Raw genomic sequence first — 20,843 nt, forward strand, 5'->3', positions numbered from 1 at the left:
AAATTAGCAGCTAAAATTAGTACCGGTGGATTCAACATACCTGCTAATTATTAGCTAGGGGCTGCTAACTATTAGTTTCATTGGCTGATTTAGAGTTGCTAATAAGTACTAATAGTTTATATAGATCTTCAACTCACTATGCAACCACCTATTAGCAGGTAAATTAACAGCTATTATTTATTAGCTACTAGATATTTTTTAGTGCTAATGGATCAAAGACACCCAGGCAAGTCTTAGTTTTTGAAGATGCTCTAACTCAGTACACTGAAACTATCGTGTACCTGTCTTATTTATTTTATTTAGCTGAAATTATCTCTAGTTTATATGAACTAATGACAGTTCCTATGCACATAGAAATAAACGAGTTAATTCATGTCCTACCCAGCTGGCTTGAAATATGCTTTTCGGAACAAAAATCTGTTAAAACCAAGGGAATAGCAGCAGATGACATAGCGCATGCAGTTCGTTACCATTTGCGTTACCACAGGTTGAACCAAACACTATCATGTCACAGCCGAGAAAAGACTGCGCATGCAGTTCGTTGACAGAGAAGGAAAAAAAAGAGACAGATTCATATCCACGGTGAGATAAGCAAGGCATTCTTTTATTACAGGTGGCCGCTGACAGGTTTCTCAGAGCTACCCATACAGTAACGCAACAGCAGTAGTTTCTTCCTCGCAGCTTCTCCCAGAAAAGCCATATAGCACAGCAACATCTCGCACGGTCACTGGTACTGACTGGCAAGCTGGCCTTCCTTGACGATGTAGTTGTGCACCGGGAAGTCCTCGCCCTTGAAATATCTATCCAGCATGTCCCTCACACCCTCCGCATAACGCAGCTGCATGAATTGTTTGTTTGCCCGCAATAGTCAGCAGCAAGTATGAGAATGAATAGCAAATATCGTGCAAAATGCACTGACAGAAAACATATGAGTGTGCATGCAGTCTGGCTCCATGGTACATGTGCACACTGCACTGTACATGTCCTCAAGGACTCAAGGTACACAGACACACTATTACCTAATTATTCGAGTTCTCAGTACAATTTAAATCCAGTAAAACCTTAAGGTGATTGCCATTCTAACAAGAAATTCAGCACTGGTACAATCATGACGACCAAACTTTTGCTGCCATGTCCATTGTTTTTTGATATGTCACAGAAACGCAAGAGCAACCATGTCTGAGTGGCTAATTGAACATGTAACATCGGCCCAGTTTGGAATTTGGCGCGGCCCATGTGCATGTTAATGAGATATTGTAGAGAGTTTAGTCTCACCTTAGTTGTTAAAGGTGGGATAGACCAAACAAATAAGGCTTCTAGAGTCCATCCCACCATCCCCGGATTAATCTTTTTACGCGAAGCGAGGATGACAGCGTAAGTGGGATGGTGGTAGGTGTGGTTCACTCAGCATGCAGAGTGGAGCCGACCTTCGCGGCAATGGGAGCGGACATGGGGCTCATTGCACGTGTAGGCCGTGCGGGGTGCACGGCATGGCATTGGACGTAGGTCGGATAGACCAACATATAAGGCGTCCATCACACCATCCCCGGGTTAATCCTTTCACAGCATGGCATTTCTGCCGACACTGGACGTAGGTGGGATAGACCAACATATAAGACGTCCATCGCACTGTTCCCGGGTCAATCCTTTTACGCGAAGCGAGGACGAAAACGTAAGTGGGATGGTGGTAGGTGTGGTTCATTCAGCGTGCAGAGTGGATCTGAGCCGTTTGGACTCCATCGCACCGGGGATAGTGGTAGGTGTGGTTCACTCAGCGTGCAGAATGGATCTGAGCCGTTTGGACTCCATCGCACCATCCCCGGGTTAATCCTTTTACGCGAAGCGAGGACGAAAGCGTAAGTGGGATGGTGGTAGGTGTGGTTCACTCAGCATACAGAGTGGTAGGTGTGGTTCACTCAGCGTGCAGAGTGGATCTGAGCCGTTTGGACTCTGGGGTGTTACAAAACAATATATAAATTAGTCATAGTTTATGGTAGGGCATGGTCATGTTAGAGCTTGATGACACATTGCAACGGTGCTCCTAACTAAGCTAATGCAGGAAGCAGAGACCTAGTTTCCTATGAGGTATTAGAATTAGATAGAATTCAAAGTCAGCTAAGAAAACTCAGAACCTGACCTGCGCATCAATTGTAGTCCCAGAGATGTGAGGGGTCATGGCATGGTTAGGCATGTAGCGCCAGGGGTGATCCTTCGGTGCTGGCTGGGGGAACCACACATCGCCACCGTATCCTGAGAAATGGGAATGAGATGCTCCATGTTACAGAAAGTACTGGTCAATGTAGGAATATAGATTGCATTATTTCCCTATTCTCCAGATAAAATGTAGTCAGGGTGTCTTTTCAGGAAAGCGAAACGGCTCATTTGAAGTTTTGATACTGAAGCCACAAAATACAAAGCATGCCAAGCTTAAGGAAACTAATATTACTTCATGGACCCCTTCAGTAGAATAAGGCTAACTTGTGTAGCAATACTGTTGTGTAAAGAGACAAAGAAAACATATTAATGCAGTAAGTACCAGCAATGTGTCCGCTAGAACATGCATCTGCGACTGCTTGAGTATTCATGATTGCCCCTCGAGCATTATTCACAACAATTACACCTTTCTTCATCTTTGCGATCCTCTCTTTGTTAAACATGCCTCTGAACAAAAGAGCAAACAAAACTCAGAAAATATGTATTTTAAAATATTTTGGAAATGACAAGTCATGACGAATACAAAGTTACAAACCTTGTTTTCTCCGTAAGAGGTGTGTTGATCACAATCACATCACACTTTGGAAGCATAGCATCCAGGTCCTCCTCAAATTTGGCCCCAATTTCTTTCTCAAGCTCTGGGTCAATCTGAAGTCTGTCATGGTAAAGCAGGTTGCAGTTAAAGGGCTTAAGACGCTGAAGCAGGAGCCTGCCAATACGACCAGCCCCAACAGTCCCAACAGTTTTTCCTTCAAGATCATAAGCTCTGTGGGCAATGCCTGCTACGTTCCATTCGCCTTGAACTACCTGTTGGTACCCAGGCAAGAAGTTCCTGAGCAGAATCAGAATGCGCAAGAGCTCATCTTCTGCCACAGAGACGGTGTTACTTCCAGTGACCTCAGCCACAGTTAAGCCCGCAGCAGCGGCTGCTGGAAGATCAATATGATCGGAGCCAATTCCAGCCGTGAGAAGAAGCTCAAGATTCTTTGCCTTCTTTATCCTCTCTGCAGTGACATAAGCTGGGTGGAATGGTGTGGTAATCAGGACATGCATGTCTTCAATGTGTTTCTCCAGTTCTGGAAACAATTACAGAAATCATTTAGTCAAAACAAGTACAGAACCCGAGTCTCATGAAAATTGTATTGGAGTTCTGCCATGGGCTAGAAAAGGTGATGGGCCAGTTGGTCTCAAGCCCAGGTTACACAACCTACCGACTGGTCTGTTCCCCTCGTTACAAGAGTCAGAACTACAAATAACCTGCCAACACCACCAGACCACTGGCCCGTGTCCCTCATAAAGAATCAGAGACTCAGAACTGCCTCAGTCCCAAAAACAATTGAATTTTAGATCTGTTCTAAGTAAAACTATTTTAAATTTGAACAAGTTTATAGAAAATAATATTAACAGTTATGATTTCAAATGAATATATTATAAAAATATATTCCATGATAGATCTAGTGATACTTGTTTCATACCATCAGTACTAGTTTTTTTTATAAAAAAAAATAGTCAAACTGAAGATGGTTTGACTTAGCACTGTAGTTAGAATTGCATTTTTTTGGGATGGAGGGAGTAAATACTAAGTTGTATATCAACATGTTTCATCTTCGTAAGCATAATAGGTACACAACAATTGGCATGCATAAGCATCTTAAGTGATACAACAATAAGACAACATGACAGTCAATGACACTGCAGTTTCCGAACAGTTGGGCTAAACCAGACACTTGGTCACAGAATGGCCCTACCAAATTAAGAAGACCATTTCTCCCTTTCCATGAATCAGAAAAAAAAATCTCCATTCTAATTACAGAAACAGAAGCAGTTGACGTCTGCAACGTTATGTATACTGCCAAGCTACCCAGTATGGACTGCGGATGCTGTTACCTCATCCACTGAATTACCAGCAATGTTCTATTTGAGTTCAGAAATACTCCCCCCGTACCCCAAAAAAAAAGATCTTACAGGTTTAATCAAAATAAACTGTTGTAAGTTTGAGTAAATTTATAGAAAAAGTGTTTCAATAATATAGTTTCGTAGTACTTTTATATGATGTCACAAATAATACTTCTCTCTATAAACTTACAACGCGTTCGGCTGGTCTAGTACCAGCTTGTTTTCGCTTGTTTCAGCTTATTCTCTCACACAAAATACTATTGAATCATCCAGAACCATCCAAAATTTACTATGCATGGCACCAGCCGAACGCCCTGTTAGTCAAACTTATGAGGTGACTTTTACTAAATTTATAACGTATAATGTCATTCTTTTTGGGACGGAGAGAGTATTTCGGTGTTCTAAAATCATGATGGTAGGCTTGTTAGCTTCTATGTTTGAGTAGCTCTTGATCAAGAGATATTCTCTCTCTCTCTCTCTCTCTTCTATTGAAATATAAAATAAAATGCTTAAAGCTAACTCATAAGTCTTTGTCGGAGCTGCCCTGAGATAAATGAGAAGTACTCCAATCCTCGGTTTTGGGGTGGTGGTTGGGGCGGGAGAGGGGTTGGCTGGGCTATACTGACCACAGTTGGGGCCCTCCTTGTCATCGGTGACAATGTACTGATGGCCCTGCGACTCGAGCCAGCCGCGGATGCCGAGTGCTCCCTCGACGCAGCCGACGAAGTTGGGGTTCTTGTCGGCATACTCCCAGCCCTTGTAGAACACCCCGACGATCTTCTTGCTGCCTGCAGACGTCTGTAGAACAAAGGAAGAATTCAATCAATGAGAATACATCTTCAAAGTTCGTGTCATAGATAGATCGGACCGCTCCATCATCTGAAATTCACGGCACAAGCAATACATCTGATGTGAACTAAACTCTATTAAATTTCACCCAAGAGGAAAAAAAACATACACAAGGAAGGGAAAGAAAAAACTGATAGTACATGAGATGAACAGAGAATCCTGAAAAGAAGCACAGACAACACTGAAAGGAGTGAAAATTCGCCCGACCCGCACCCGCAGCTGAGAAGCGCGAGCGGAAAGTTGCGCGTTTTGATAAACTCGACGCAATAGCCACGGTGAATCAACGAGCACGCGAGAAATTTGCAGCAAAAACAGAAACAGGGTAACCATATCCGATCAAAACGAAGACGACGAGAAAGGTAGGGTAGGGAGGATTGGCTTACGTGTGCGGCCCTTGAGCCGAGCGCCCGGTCGACCAGCTGCCTAGCGGCGGCCCTCCACATCGCCATGAACCGCGAAGCCAAAGAAGGATCAGGGAGAAGGAACCGCACGGCGAGGAAGCGCAGGAGTGAGAGTGAGGCGGAAGAGGAACAGGACTACAACAGTGTCCAGTCGACTGTGGGGGAGGAGAACGGCACGGCGGATAAAAGGCTCCCCACCGGGACCCCGACGGGTGGGCCCTACCAATCTTCACGGTTAAACGCGGGCCACGCCGCCGCGTTCCACGTGTGCGGGGGGGAGGGGGGGCCGAGATGACTGCACATCGCGGCGGTGGTCCCGGCAGCCAACGTGCGGACAGCCAGAGTCCTGCTCTGGGTCAATGACAGCTGGGTCCTGTTTTTGCTAGATCCACTTGTCTGTGCTGGTGCACGTAACTCAGCTGATGGCTTTCCAGATGATCATCATCACGGTCACGGCCGCACGGGAAGAAGGAAACGGACAGAAGCAGCGTGAATGGGCGCTGCGATCGGTAGCTGGCAATGGCAGCGCACGAAGCATGCCGTCCCCGTCATGGAAGAGGTTGATGACCTGATGTGAACAACGAGACCACATTAGCTGACGAAAAACACGCAATTTTTTTTTTCATGCCCGTGCATTACGACGGGGGAGGGAAAAAAACTATCAAACATTAAGAAAACTGTTTAGATTATTTTATTTTAGAAGAATTAGAATCTACTTAATAGATTAGACTATTTAGTTTAAAATTTAATATTTTCATAACTTTTTCATGTTCACATATAAGCCTATCTTATCTTAAATTTATAGGATGAGAGATAAAAATTAATTTTATACGTCACTATGTTATGTTTCTAATCTTCAATTTATTGCACGCTATTTAACTCGCTTCCCTTGTACTGAGTGAGTGGTATTTATAGCTCTAGCACATTCTAGCCATTATGGGCAACATCCGAACTTTTGACACCTAGGATTTTGTACGGAAAAAGTACGAATAGGGTCACCAGGCTGTGTGAAGGTAACATCAGACTCCCGACGCTGATCAGAACTTCGGGTCGGAAGCCAGCAACTTCCTACACACTTACTTAGCGCGTGTTTAGTTCCCACACCAAATTCTAAAAAAGTGCTACAGTAGCCATCACATCGAATCTTGCGACACATGCATGGAGCATTAAATGTAGAAAAAAAAAACTAATTGCATAGTTTGGTTGGAAATTGCGAGACGAACGTTTTGAGCCTAATTAGTCCATGATTGAACACTATTTGCCAAATAAAAACGAAAGTGCTATAGTAGCTAAATTTTCAACTTTCACCTAACTAAACACGCGCTTAGGTAGGCTTCTGACACTTATTTAGACAGGTTGCACGTGTGCTACATCGGACCTTTATGCACATCGGAACTTTCGATGTCTATAAGTAGGAGTAAGTGAGTTACCTCTGACAGCGCCTATGCCGGTCTGTGTAAGAACACATCGAAACTTCTGACGCCCATCAAAACGTCCGACGTGACAAACTTTCAGAACTCACGCAATGTGCCTGTGATCTGTTCAAGTGTCTCAATAGATTTTAATTAGGTACCTGAGCACTCTAGCTTCCTTATACCAATATGCTTTGTATCTCTCTTTATAGTACAATATTTCCTAAACTCAATTGCAAAATATAAAGCGAATTTAAACCACTTGGAGTCCGAAAACTTTTCAATCATCAAATTGAGGGGTGTCACTTCATAGAAATCATTCTTTAAATCTTTCAAGGGACCAATAGCTGCAATATAATTCAATAAATGCATTAGTTTCTAAATTGGATGTCATTAATACACGAAAACCCATAACATGGGCAAATACACTTTCACATATGCTTAGCTTCCTTAGACACGACAGAAGACGAATTGGTGAAGGGTTTGCTTTAGAATAAATGTTGTGTCACTTGCCCTCATTGATTTGCTCTCTACTACACTTGTATTTACATTCCACATTTGTGCTTGTGTAGTTGTAGCTCTTTAGGGAGTAGAATAGTTTAATTGCTTAATTAATGTAGCTCACTAGTTGTAGTTGTTGCCTCTAGTAGCTTGTCTGGTTTAGTTATAGTAGTTAAACTTACTACTAGAATTGTGTAGGAGGGCTTGCATTGAAGTGAATAGGCTAGGCAAGTAGTGGCTATTAGGATTGTATTTGTTACTACTAACTTGGCTATTCACTTCCCTCTAGCCATCTAGATATCCTTCCGGTGGTGGGTCCCTATAGATCTATATGAAGTGATAGCGAATATCAATGTGTTTGATTGTTGAGTATTGAATAGGATTGGCGGCAACATCACTGCGCTCTCATTGTTAAATAGAATAGGAACTTTTTCAAATTTGAGATCAAAGTTCAACAAAATTGCTCTCATTCATATCAGTTGCGCACAACAACTTCCCATGGATATGTACTCTACCTAGCCCGTTGAAAGTGCAACCGAGTTATAAAAAATACTATCAACATTTATATTTTCACATAGGTTTATAATGAAAATATATTTCATAATTAGCCTAGTAATACTTATTGTGCATTATAAATATTGTTGTTGTTGTTGTGGTGTTGTTGTTGTTGTTGTTGTTGTTGTTGCTGTTCTATATATTTGGTCAAACTTGAGATTATTCAACAATATTTCTCTTTTTTGAAGATGGCGAGAGAGTATTTCTATTCTTTTCCCTTTTTGTTTTGTATTCTAATTTTCTGAAATGTTGGATGGATGGGATGGACCGTTGACTCTTAGGATGAGGACAACACCAGCGCTTGATTGGATGGTGTATGACCATTCTCTTAGGACGAGCACAACACCGCGCTTGCTTCTATGCTTATACACCAATAGCATTTTTGTGCCACTGTAGACAGCGCAAAGAGCTCTTAGGATGGCATAACTGCCTTTGCCTACCTAAGAGCTAACATTTGATAACCTTTTTATTGAAAAGCTATAAGGACCGTTTGAATCCTTTCATTTGGGAGGAATTACAATCTATTTTATGGATTAGGTTTGTTAGGGTTATGATACCCCGGGTATCTCAAGATACTGATTAGTCAGTCGCTCGGGCGGCCCACGATAAACCACCTAGTACAAGCCCAAGCGACCATGGCCCAACTAAGCCATGTAGGCCTGGGCCAGGTGCTGAGACAGGGAGTCAGCCATGACCTCTTTCCTCTCCTTTCACCGCACACTGCCTAGCTCTGCACGACCTCTCCTCCGTCTCAACCCCTAGGAGGGATGGAGAAGGGTCGAGCTCCACCAAGAACACCTGCTCTGACCAGGGTAGGCACGCCCCACTCATTCCGCCTAGGATTGAGGGGACAACTATTCCCTCGGTCCGGACGAACGCCCTCCCTACGCCATGCCACGTAGACGAGACAACACCGACAGGAGGTGACGACAGGTATGGTGAACCACTTTCCAAAAATGGCCCGATGAGATGGGCATACGGCCCCACCCAACATGGGATGGGGCTCGTAACTATGGCCTTGACTTCCAAGGTTAGCTAAGCCAACGAAGGCCACGACCCCGGAGCTCGGGATTGTGGCCACCAGCTCCATGACCAACAAGACAATCGGTGACCCAGGGACGGCTACCAACTCCTGTGCGACACCCCCGAGAGATCGGAAGACGATGATGAAGGCCACAGTGAGACCACGTCGCATAGAACGACTGACGAGCCACCAATGTGCTAACAGTATCGTTAAGACCGGTACTGTAGCACCATGCCACCCCATGCCGCGACGTGGGCATAAGACCATGACGACAACCACACCCGGACATGCACCCGGACGTGCGCTACACCAAGACAAGACAGCCTTCCTTGCTGGCCAAGTTAGCTAGTTTCCCTCTCTCAGGCTCATGACCATTCGGTCGGGAGAACCTATCTCTTTGTTTTTGGCCTGCCCCGGACACTATATAAGGGCGGCCAGGGCACCCCTCCAAGGAGCATATCCATCTTCTTCAACACTCTCTTACCTCATTCACCCTTCTTGCATACCCCATTGTAAAGAACTTCAGAGCATTCAACCAAGGAACACGCACTCGATCTTTCTCTAAGACTGGACATAGGGCTTCAGCCTAAACCAGTATAATTCCTTGTGTCTTTGGATGCTACCATCGTCTTCCTGGAGCAGCGTGATATTCATACAAATTCACTAGTCGGTTGATGAAACACCAACAGTTGGTGCGCCAGATAGGGGACAATCGCTCTTGGCACCTATGTCGGACTCGCTCTTAGGCATAGCCCTCGGTGGTCGCATCCACTTTGAAAAGCCTCGAGTTTGCCAACGTCGATGGGCCAGCACCCGTTCCCGGATCTTCTCCTTGGCCAATCTCTACGCTTCGGAGATTTAGACTTCATAGCCTGAGCACCTAGGTCAGCTACGCCTCTGCGAAGGGAATGTGGCCCCACCACACATCTCGACACTTGATCACTGACCAGCTTGCATCGGTCTCGCGATCATTGACTCTGATGCACTAGCATGCAGGATCGACACCTACCATGGGGTGAACCCTGAGCCGAAACAAAGCCGACGTGTTTTGTATGTGCTGGCCAATGCCTTCGCTCAACTCTCAGGGAGCAGGCCCATGCCACTAGAGGCTGAATTCTAGAACCCTTGCACCACATTACCCTTAGGTATGAGGGATGCTACCACGCTCTCCAAGCAAGAGCTCACTAGGCGCAATCGTCGTTCGATGACGCTCAATCTCACTAGGTTTGTGGGGATGATGGAATAGGACCCAGAGTCTATCTATGACCTCCTACCGTCAACCCTTAGTGAAACGGACTTCGAGTCCTATTCTGAGGGGAGCTACCATCCATTGTGGGAGTGTAACATGTTGCACCTCTCAGACAATGGGGCAGTAGCAGCGGGGGAGGAGAGGATGATGCCCATCCGATTCCACGTACCCCTGGGGAGCAGGCAGAGTACGAGCAAGAGCATCTGGAGTGAGCCAGAGCTTATGAAGCTGAGCAGGCCAATGAACACAACGACTCTAGATGCCCTAGTCCACCGCACCTCAATGCTAAGGGCACGCAGGCGCGGGCACACCGCGTATGTGATCAAATTTAGCAAGGCAAGAGGGAGACACCTGTCTTCCCCTGAGCCAGCCAAAATGTCACCGCGGCTGCCATGATCATGCAAACAGCTCCCGAGCCCCCGACCGATGAGGGAAAACACATTCACAAGGAAATTTGAGACTTGTTGGAAGCTGCGACGGTACAATAGGCCAAAAGCTCTATAGAGAGGCGGCACCCCGACCAGTATCATACATGTCTCCTTTGCGCGCGGTGCCCCCAAGGGACCCTGTGCACCAACCATGATCCGGTCCAAAGACAAAAGAGCGGCGCACGGGCGGAAACCTTCCCCAGCACGCAGCCGCTTTGTCGGGAACCACAACACCACCCCGGTCCAAGGCGCCAGACGCCCTGAGCCGGACCTAGCAAACAGGGACCAGCTATACTATGGCGACAACGACCCGGACAACCATGGTCACCACCCTAGGATCCGAGATGCACAGCACAGTCCGAGCCTGGATGCTTACGGCCTGTAGGCATTCATAAAGAAGATCCGACAGACGTTGTTCCTAGCGTGGTTCCACGCATCGCCGAACGTCACCAAATACTCTAGGGACACTAACCCCGCCTGTGACTGGAAGACTTCTGCCTCACGTTGTCGAGCAGGCGGGGCGAATGATGACCTCTTCATCATCTAGTAATTTCCACTCTACCTCACGGAAAGCGCCCGAGCATGGCTCGAGCACCTCCCTGGGGACAACAACCACTCATGGGCCGACTTCAAGCGCGTCTTCATTGGGAACTTCCAAGGCACATTGTGTGCCCTAGAAATTTCTAGGATCTCAAAGCCTACAAAAAAAGGCAGGGGAAACTCTACGCGAGTACATCCACCGCTTTTCCGAGCAGTGCAATGAGCTTCCCGACATTGTAGACGTGGACAGCGATTGGAGCGTTCATCTCTGGCACAACCACGAAGCCCTGATCACGAGCTCGGATGCTGCAAACCATGAACGATGTGGGAACTGCTCGACCTCGTCACAAGCCATGCCTCCGACGAGGAGGCCATCGACAGAATCCACAAGCAGAAGGCTAGTAAGCTGTTGGTATTTATTAACTTGTCACTTGTTTAAGTAGCCACCTAATGTTGTTGACATTTCTTAATATCACTTTTGCTAAGTTATCATCCCTAGCTATGATGCCAGAAATGCTTGTTGGTACTATCTAGTGCCACTTTTAGAATGACACTAAGAAGTACTTTAGTATTTTATGTGACTAGAAAGAAGAGATCTGCAAGCGCACAGATAATATACCATTGTAGCACCAGACCCGGGAGTATTCCAGGTATCGTTATTTATATTTTTACCACAGGGAAGGACGGGCAGTTGGAATGTATTAATAACTTATACGTATGATAGAGAAGTAAACCATAACCAAACTTCTACTCACAACAGGAGTAAGTCAAGAGATAAATATGATAAGTAATGATAATGATAAATGATCACTCAGAGTACTCATTTCTATGGCATTAGCATTGCTAAGTAGAAATTAGAGGAATAATTCCTAAGTCATTCTTTATTACAAGTCAAAGCATACTGTTGATTAGTGCAATTACACTTAGTAGAAATGGCTAAGATCAACTTCATATCTACACATAAGGGATATTACTAAGGAAGATTAAGAATAGAGCTTGTCTTCCTTCATAAATAGATCATATTTATCCTATATTCGGGGAGTGGACTACAAAGGACTCAACGAGAGTATCACATCCGCGATCTACCACATGGCCCAGAATATAGGGTGCATCCATAGGTAAACAACCGTATAAGCACTATGCTTACACAATGTCGACCACTCACCCCATGTGCATTGGAGCGAGCGCTATATGAACTTATGCTTGAATATAATGATAATCTAGCTATACTAAGCATATAATCAAAGTAGACGATGAACATAATAACTAGGAACATGAATAATATTAAGAACAATGTCGAATCAATTGTAGCAAACATATGAATAATGAAAGATACAAAAGAGGATACATGGGGCTATACCAAGCCACGCTTCTTGACAAGATCAGAAATCCAAGCGAAGCTTGCCTGCATCTAGATCTAGTATAGCTAGCTATGCCCTAAAATATGGTGGAGCTCTAAGGAAGATTAGAGTTTCTTCCTTCTTGACTGAATGACTTATGCCTAAGAGAGGGGGTAGGGGCTGGTATATATAGGGTGGAGTGTCAATTCTGAGCCCTCGGATCAAACCGACTTGAAAGAACAGTGTAGATAGCAAACTCTAAGGCGGTGGAGAGCCAACATTTGAAGGAGGGGACTGACAGGTGGGATAGGGGGCCGGCCGACATGCAGGTGGTTGCCTCTCATGGCCTTCTTCGGTGTGGAGTCCTCTGGTGTCCCCTAGAACCTTTTGAAGCTATTTTCATCATGGATAAGTGTGATTAATTCTAACATTTGGGTCCACCTTAACAAATTTATGAATAAATCCTATTGAAAACACAAATTCATCAAAACTTATGGAATTTAGTAGTTTAGACCCCTAAACGTATGTTGGTGATTACTTTCATGCCCTTATACAAGTTATATTGATGGTTTATAATAGTTGTTAACTACTGTCAACAAAGTCCCCCAAGTTTAACCTTTGCTCAGTCCCTGAGCAATGCTAAACTCAGCAATGGATTAGTAATTTCTTCAATATTTTCACTATTTAAAAGTACACATGCGTTCAAACAAGAATTCTCCTCCGGATTAGAACGAACTATTCTGACTTTCAAACTTACTCATATTACCTTCAACCATGGGGCTTCTTAGCTTTCACTTGGGTCTTGAGCAATTGAAAGACAGAACGATCAAGTCAAGTACTATGTCTCAAGTTCTTTGCTCAACCATTATTCCAGAGTTTTTATAGGTTTTCAAAATAAAACTCAGAGCTTCGATTGTATGACACTCTCAAGTCTCTTGATATATGAGGTATTTGTGGATCCTCACCAAGGCAATAGTGATATTATGCCTTTTCTTTCTACAACTAGGGCTTATGTGGAGTTCATAGGAGTGCAAATAGCATGAAAGATCATACTTGCAATACATACATTGTAAAGTCAAAACTTGGATCCAAAGAGAGTTGAGTCATACAATCAAATCAAGATAGTGCATGTGTATGGATATATATGGTAGCTAACCTAATTCTACTATGCTCCATGAAAACATATCTCTCTTTTGAAACTTGGAAATATTTTTGTAAGAAAACATGGGCTATCTTATTCATCTCTCCTTTTTTCAGGTGGGTATCTGAGTACCCATTGTTTTAGATATCTCGGACACTTGTCCTATTTTTTTCAACTCTTTTTTTTCTTTTTTATGAATAACTTTTGCATAGCCCAAGCTTTTTTTCTGCAACAAAACTTTTGAGAGATAGCAACAAGAACTTGGAGCATTATTTGGTGGATATCCTATTAAACATATTTTTGGTGTTTACTCCCAGTGTAGGAGTAAAATATTTTTGGGATGGATCTAGATGGAATGATATGTTTTTGCGCCTACCCCTAGTGTAGGAGTAGTGCATATATGGGTGGTGTGTACGTGATCTTGATTTTAAGAGCATGACAAACCTCTCGTAAGGGTCAACAAAGCTTGACAAAACTTAATGCAAAACAAGTAGCATATAAGAGTGAAAGTTTTCCTAGTCTAAATAATATGTATGGCTTTGGTAGGAATTCAAGCTTTGTCATACATGAACTCATCATGAAATATTTTTGCATTTTTCAAAAGATAAATCTCCAGAACTTTAGTATCACATGGAACAAGATATACAACAGCTCAGACCTTCTCATATCATATCCGTCAAGTACCTAGACTTAGATCAAGCATATGCTACCCACAAGTTTCAAGTTCAGAGTAAATTCTCATATCAGCAGAGTCTTATCCAAAACTCAGGAGAATTCAAGGCTGAAAAATTAGGTACTTGAAAGGAATTACAATAGAACAACTATTCATCATTTCCATTCAAGAGATTATCTTCAGAGTCCTTTTTATTTATTTAGCTCTTAAAAACAGAAAACTAGACTTACATTTTTTTATTTTGTTTTCATTTTGAAGATCACACATTACTAATATATATCTAAGACAAAGACAAATTTTTATTTTGTTTTTAGTTATGCACTTTTTTAGCTTTTGTATTGCAAACTTAGAAATAGTAAAACAAAAGGGAAAGAAATACTTATATAGATACACGGGGATGCCCTTCCCCCAAGCTAGTTGTTGGTGTAATTGTTCAAACTTGTACCTCTTAGAACTGGCTTCACCCGTGGATGTCCTTCTTATCCATCAGGAAGTTAGGTTCCTCAGTGGCTTTATCCTGTTGGAGCCGGCTCGGGAGGATGTATTCCTAGTGGAATGAGATGAAGTCGACCGGGTGAACTTAGCTCGTGATCATCCTACGAAATACCAATAAGAACACAAAAAACTCGTAGAACGAATTAGGATAAAAGGGTTAGCAGTCTACCGTTCGGAGATTAGTTGTTCTTGGGATTAGAAATATTTTTGAAGTGGTAGAATTCTAACATGATGTCTATCTCATATATTTTTTTGGATTTTCTTATTAAAATGGAATATAACTAAATGTATGCATGGTACTTTTTTATTTTTATGCCACCATGGTGAATATTCTTGTGGGTTTTTACACACCGTAGAATTATTCACATGGGGCTTAGAGCATCTTCAAGAGTGCCCCATATTTTTCTCCCAAAAACTCTATGTTTTTCAACTCTCAAAAGGGTATTGGGAGAAAAAAGAAGGCCATTTCACCCCATATTTGACTTAAAAAAATTAAAATCTTAGTCCCACACCGTTTTTCCTTTGCGTTTTTTCCCGTCCCGACCCCCGATCGTCTGCCGTCGCAAGCCAGGCTAGTGGCCTCGTTGAGCAGGCGGCCACCAGGAAGCAGCAACATCAGCTAGCAAGCATCAGTACTAGTACCAGCCGGCAAGGAGATGCCCAGCAGCATAGTAGCATGCAGCACAGGACCATATACGCAATATGTACATGCAAATCCCGGCGGCCGAGATGCAACAGCCGGCCACGTACGTGATATGTACATGCAAATCCTGGCGATAGAGATCCAGCAGCCGGCCATAGCCAGGCCAATTTCACCGCCGCCGGCTGCCAGGCCAATCCCGACTGCGGTGGCCATGCCAAGTACGGCGGCAGCGGCCCTACCAAGCACGGCGGTGGCCGCGGCGGCAGGAAGCCCAATGATCGGCCAATCACCATACGCCAGCAACAAGCCCCACAATCGGCAAATCAGCACACATCGGCAACGATCGAGCAGTATACCATGTCCCTGATCTGTGGTGACACTTCTTCCCTCGACAGCGTGCGTCGGCGTGGAGAGTCGCGGCAAAAAAATATCATGCCAACGAGGGAGACCGCGATGGCACGGTGAAATCCGGATCCGCGCTACTTGGATGCGTGCATTTTTACGCATGGAGGAGGCTGGCTTGCGAAGTGCTAAAAGATGAGGAAGGGATATGGGGTACTCTTGGAGATGAGTTTTTCTCTTTTTTTTCTCCAAAAAACATGGATGGGGAAGGGATATGGGGCACTCTTGGAGATGCTCTTAGGATTTTTAATGCAACAATAAAATTTTATTTTTTTAAGTGCAAAGCAAATGCAGAAAAATAAAATATGCTAAAGTAAGAATAATTCATGCAATGCAAAAAAGTAAATATGGATAACTACTGATTTACCTCCCGGCGAGGGTTCGGATTTTAATTCCTTTGGACAGGACTCTTCTCCAGTCTTGTTCATTGTTTGGGTGCATCTGCTGGTCCTGGATATGGAGACCTTGATGGTTGTACCTCTTGTGACGGTGACTCTAATGATGCCACCTTTTCCTTCGACACCTGCTTGGTCTGTGGACTTGATTTGGGTGTAGTCTATTCATGCTTCATGGCTTCTACTTCCTCTTCATTCTTGGGGAGCTGATTCTTCCAGTGTTGAGATGCTTGGCATCTCCTCTTGGTTCGGATTTTCTTTGAATGCTCATAAGTTGTATAACTATTGAAATAACAACAAACCTTTTGTCCAGTGAATTGGAAGTGGACTTGTCCAGATCCGACGTAGATGATCGCGTTGGTCGTGTTGAGAAATGGTCTTCCAAGGATGATAGGTATGTCTTTTTCTTCTTCTCCCATATCTAGAACCATGAAATCAGCGAGGTCATAGTGATCTTGTATTCTTACCATGATGTCTTTTGCTATTCCCTCTAGAAATCGGATTGATTGGTCTGCCATCTGCAATTGTATATATGTAGGGAACAAAGGTTCATCACAGAATAAGTAGTCATATGTTACCTTAGACATTACGTTGACACCCGATCCAATGTCGCAGAAGGTGCTATGGAAGATTCTTTGTCCAATGGTACACTCGATTATTGGTACGCTAGGGTCTTCCTTCTTAGTAAGGAATGGTGAAGCGAGAAGATGGTCGTACTTTGATCGGAGTGTGTTCATCATCTTGACTGATTCTTCTTGTGACTACCTAGCCTTGTTCTTCCTTCTTGGGTTGTTTCTCTTCTTGCTTACTGTTGTTTCTTCGGGCAGGTACGCCATTTGTGGATGACTAGGAGAGTGATGTATACGATTTTTGAAGGTAAACTTCTCCTTTCTATCCTTGATTGTGAAACAGATCTTGGCACTGTCCATGTAGATGATGGCTTTTACGGTGCTCAGCAATGGTCGGCCCAAAATAATGGGTGCCATTATATCTCCACCTGTTTCTACCACCACGAAGTCTATAGGTACATAGGACTTTCCCACGTGTACACAGATGTATTCAAGAATTTCCTTGGGCAGCAGAGTGACTAATCTGCAAGCTGCAAACGCATGTTTGTGTACAACAAAGTATCTCCATTAATTTTATCATAAATTACCTTTGGCATAATGTTAATGCTTGCTCCGAAGTCACAAACAACTTCTTGGAAAATGTGAGGTCCAATAGCTATGGGGATGATAGGTCTTCCAAGATCTCCTTTCTTGATAGGCAAAGACTCATCCTTCCAAGCTCTTGTCGATGGCTCTATGTAGTAGTATCCTACATTGTGAATATCGATAAGATTTGCGGTTTCGAGATCTTCCGGTTGCCCCGGAATCTTACCTTTGTGGGTCGAAGGAACAATAGCCGCTAGCTGAGCTATTTGTGATTCTATCATTTTATTAAAGCTATGCTGATATTTAATGGCCGAGGAGAAGCTATCTATTCTATTATTTATATTTTCTAAGATTTTATCATCTGAAGCTATTTTCTAGATAAGCCCTCCATAATTTTAGCTTGGCCAGAAATTAATTCTCTCAAGGGTGGTTGATTATTGAAATTATTACCTTGATAGTTACCTTGGTACTTTGGCCTTTGTTGCTGATTCCATCATTGATTCTATTGAGGACAATAATTGTTGTTGTTGATGAAGTTCACATCCTCATGGGTTTTAGGACAGTTGTCCCCTGAATGCCCAGTGTTGCCACATTCTTCACACGTCATGCAGGAATCATGAATGTGCATGACTTCTTGCTTCTCATTGGCTCGGTCTTCAAGCTTTTTCATTAGCAAATCCAACTTAGCAGATAGCATGTCTACCTCCTTGACTTGATGCATACCTCCACCTCTCTTGCAGGTCTAAAGACATTTTTCATTCCAACCTTGGTTGGAGACCATCTTCTCCACAAGAGCTGTTGCTTGTGCGATTGTGAGTGATAAAAATGCACCTCCAGCAGCGGCATCCATATTCTCACGGGTGCTGTTAGTTAACCTGTGGTAGAAAGTCTATATGAATAGCCAATCCTCCATCCCATGGTGAGGACATTCTGATATGTAGTCTTGGAAGCGTTCCCATGCCTTTGGGACAGATTCATCATGTTGCTGCTGAAAACTTGAGATTCTCCCACGCAGAGTAATTGGTCTTGCCTGTGGGAAAGAACTTTGCTAGGAAGGCAGTGGAACAATTCTCCTAGGTAGTATTTCTATCTTTGTTGGTGTAGAACCATTGCTTCGCCTTCCCCAAAAGTGAGAATGGGAAGAGGCGAAGTAATATGGCATCTCTAGTAACTCCTTTGATAGTGAAAGTGCTGCAAATCTTCAAGAAGTATTGGAGCTGAGCACTGGCATCTGCATGTGCCTTTCCACAAAACTGGCTAGCTTGTACGATGTTGATGAGAGCTAGCTTGAGCTCAAAAGGATTGTCTCCAATGTTGATCACTAGTCTAGTATAGATGTTGGCCGTAGTTGGAGCAGAGAATTCATGGAGTCTTGTTGGCCATAGCTTAAAAAACTGGTGTTAAGCTCTGCCTTGTCTGGTTGTCTTCCAATTCTAAAGCTAGAACTTTCTTGAGTTTAGCTCTAGTCCTCCTGATTAATGCTTCTGGATATTCAATGTAGTTTGTCGGAAGGTCAAAACTGGTCATACATTACCTTGCATAAGATATAAAAATAGACAAAACAAGGGTATGCCTACTAGAGCAGTGGTGAATGGTTTTCTCGATCACATCAATAAGTAAAAGTTTATCAATATTCCTTTTTGCCTAGCTACCTTCCCCGATAACAGCGCCAGAAATGCTTGTTGGTATTTATTAACTTATCACTTGTTTAAGTAGCCACCTAATGTTGTTGACATTTCTTAAGATCACTTTTGCTAAGTTGTCATCCCTAGCAATGATGCCAGAAATGCTTGTTGGTACTATCTAGTGCCACTTCTAGAATGACACTAAGATGTACTTTAGTATTTTATGTGACTAGAAAGAATATATATATATAAAGTGCTACAATTGTATATTATTTGTGCGCTTGCAAATCTCTTCATATATATATATATATACATTGTATATTATCTGTGCGCTTGCAAATCTCTTCATATATATATATATATATATATATATATATATGAAGAGATTTGCAAGCGCACAGATAATATACAATCTCTTCACTTTATCCGGGAGTATTCTAGGTATTGTTATTTATATTTTTACCACAGGGAAGGACAACAGTTGGAATGTATTAATAACTTATACGTATGATAAAGTAAACCATAACCAAACTTCTACTCACAACAGGGGTAAGTCAAGAGATAAATATGATAAGTAATGATAATGATAAATGATCACTCAGAGTACTCATTTCTATGGCATTAGCATTGCTAAGTAGAAATTAGAGGAATAATTCCTAAGTCATTCTTTATTACAAGTCAAAGCATACGTTGATTAGTGCAATTACACTTAGTAGTCATGGCTAAGATCAACTTCATATAAACACATAAGGGATATTACTAAGGAAGATTAAGAATAGAGCTTGTCTTCCTTCGTAAATAGATCCTATTTGTCCTATATTCGAGGAGTGGACTACAAAGGACTCAACGGGAGTGTCACATCCGTGATCTACCACATGGCCTAGAATATAGGGTGCATCCATAGGTAAACAATGTATAAGCACCACGCTTATACAATGTCGACCACTCACCCCATGTACATTGGAGCGAGCGCTATACGAACTTATGCTTGAATATAATGATAGTCTAGCTATAGTAAGCATATAATCAAAGTAGACGATGAACATAATAACTAGGAACATGAATAATGTTAAGAACAATGTCGAATCAATTGTAGCAAACATATGAATAATGAAAGATACAAAAGAGGATACAAGGGTCTATACCAAGCCATGCTTCTTGACAAGATCAAGAATCCAAGCGAAGCTTGCCTCCCTCTAGATCTAGCCTAGCTAGCTATGTCCCTAGAATATGGTGGAGCTCTGAGGAAGATTAGAGTTTCTTCCTTCTTGACTGAATGACTTATGCCTAAGAGAGAGGGTAGGGGCTGGTATATATAGGGCAGAGCATCAATTCTGAGCCCTCAGATCAAACTGACTTGAAAGAACGGCGTAGATGCAAACTCTAGGCGGTGGAGAACCGACATTTTAAGGATGGGGCTGACAGGTGGGCTAGGGGGCCGGTCGGCATGCAGGTGGTTGCGTCTCATGGCCTTCTTCGATGTGGAGTCCTCTGGTGTCCCCTAGAACCTTCTAGAGCTATTTTCATCAGTGGATAAGCGTGATTAATTCTGACATTTTGGTCTACCTTAACGGATTTCTGAATAAACCCTACTGAAAACACAAATTCACCAAAACTTATGGAATTTGTTAGTTTAGACCCCTAAACCTATGTTGGTGATTACTTTCATGCCCTTATACAAGTTATATTGATGGTTTAGAATGGTTGTTAACTACCATTGACACAAGCTCAACCACATCAGTTTGTTGACAAAATAATCAGGTTGCCATGCCTGCAACCATGGCTACGCAATCAAGCACACCCTTGAGGACCGTGACCTCATCAAACTGCTACTTCAAGGGCGACTACAAGACCACCAGCCCAGACTCTGTTGTCCGGATGCGCCGATAATGAGGGTAAAAGGGAT

At 43.1% G+C, this 20,843-nt stretch overlaps 1 protein-coding gene and 1 non-coding gene across 2 annotated transcripts; one reads left to right on the forward strand and one right to left on the reverse strand.

The window, feature by feature from the left end:
* Positions 1-433: 433 nt before the first annotated feature.
* Positions 434-5,530, reverse strand: LOC136520322 (formate dehydrogenase 1, mitochondrial). Its single transcript, XM_066513789.1, has 6 exons — positions 5,343-5,530; positions 4,737-4,908; positions 2,750-3,290; positions 2,537-2,661; positions 2,138-2,250; positions 434-838 (listed from the first exon to the last, which is right to left on the reverse strand). Exons 1-6 carry the CDS (start codon positions 5,406-5,408, stop codon positions 725-727), a joined length of 1,131 nt encoding a protein of 376 aa, XP_066369886.1. The 5' UTR covers positions 5,409-5,530; the 3' UTR covers positions 434-724.
* A 12,693-nt stretch (positions 5,531-18,223) lies between these two features.
* LOC136524920 (small nucleolar RNA R71) lies at positions 18,224-18,330 on the forward strand. Its single transcript, XR_010776267.1, has one exon. It is a non-coding gene; the product is annotated as a small nucleolar RNA R71 (small nucleolar RNA).
* Positions 18,331-20,843: the final 2,513 nt, after the last annotated feature.

The sequence above is a fragment of the Miscanthus floridulus genome, chromosome 18 (assembly GCF_019320115.1).
Source record: "Miscanthus floridulus cultivar M001 chromosome 18, ASM1932011v1, whole genome shotgun sequence".
Lineage (NCBI taxonomy): Eukaryota > Viridiplantae > Streptophyta > Magnoliopsida > Poales > Poaceae > Miscanthus > Miscanthus floridulus.

Bases quoted from the DNA above. Each gene is read 5' to 3' on its own strand.
- LOC136520322 (XM_066513789.1), bottom strand. From the start codon at position 5,408: ATGGCGATGTGGAGGGCCGCCGCTAGGCAGCTGGTCGACCGGGCGCTC. The intron at 4,909-5,342 runs GTAAGCCAATCC...TTTGTTCTACAG, and splicing joins TCGGCTCAAGGGCCGCACAC to ACGTCTGCAGGCAGCAAGAA. The intron at 3,291-4,736 runs GTCAGTATAGCC...AATTGTTTCCAG, and splicing joins CAAGGAGGGCCCCAACTGTG to AACTGGAGAAACACATTGAA.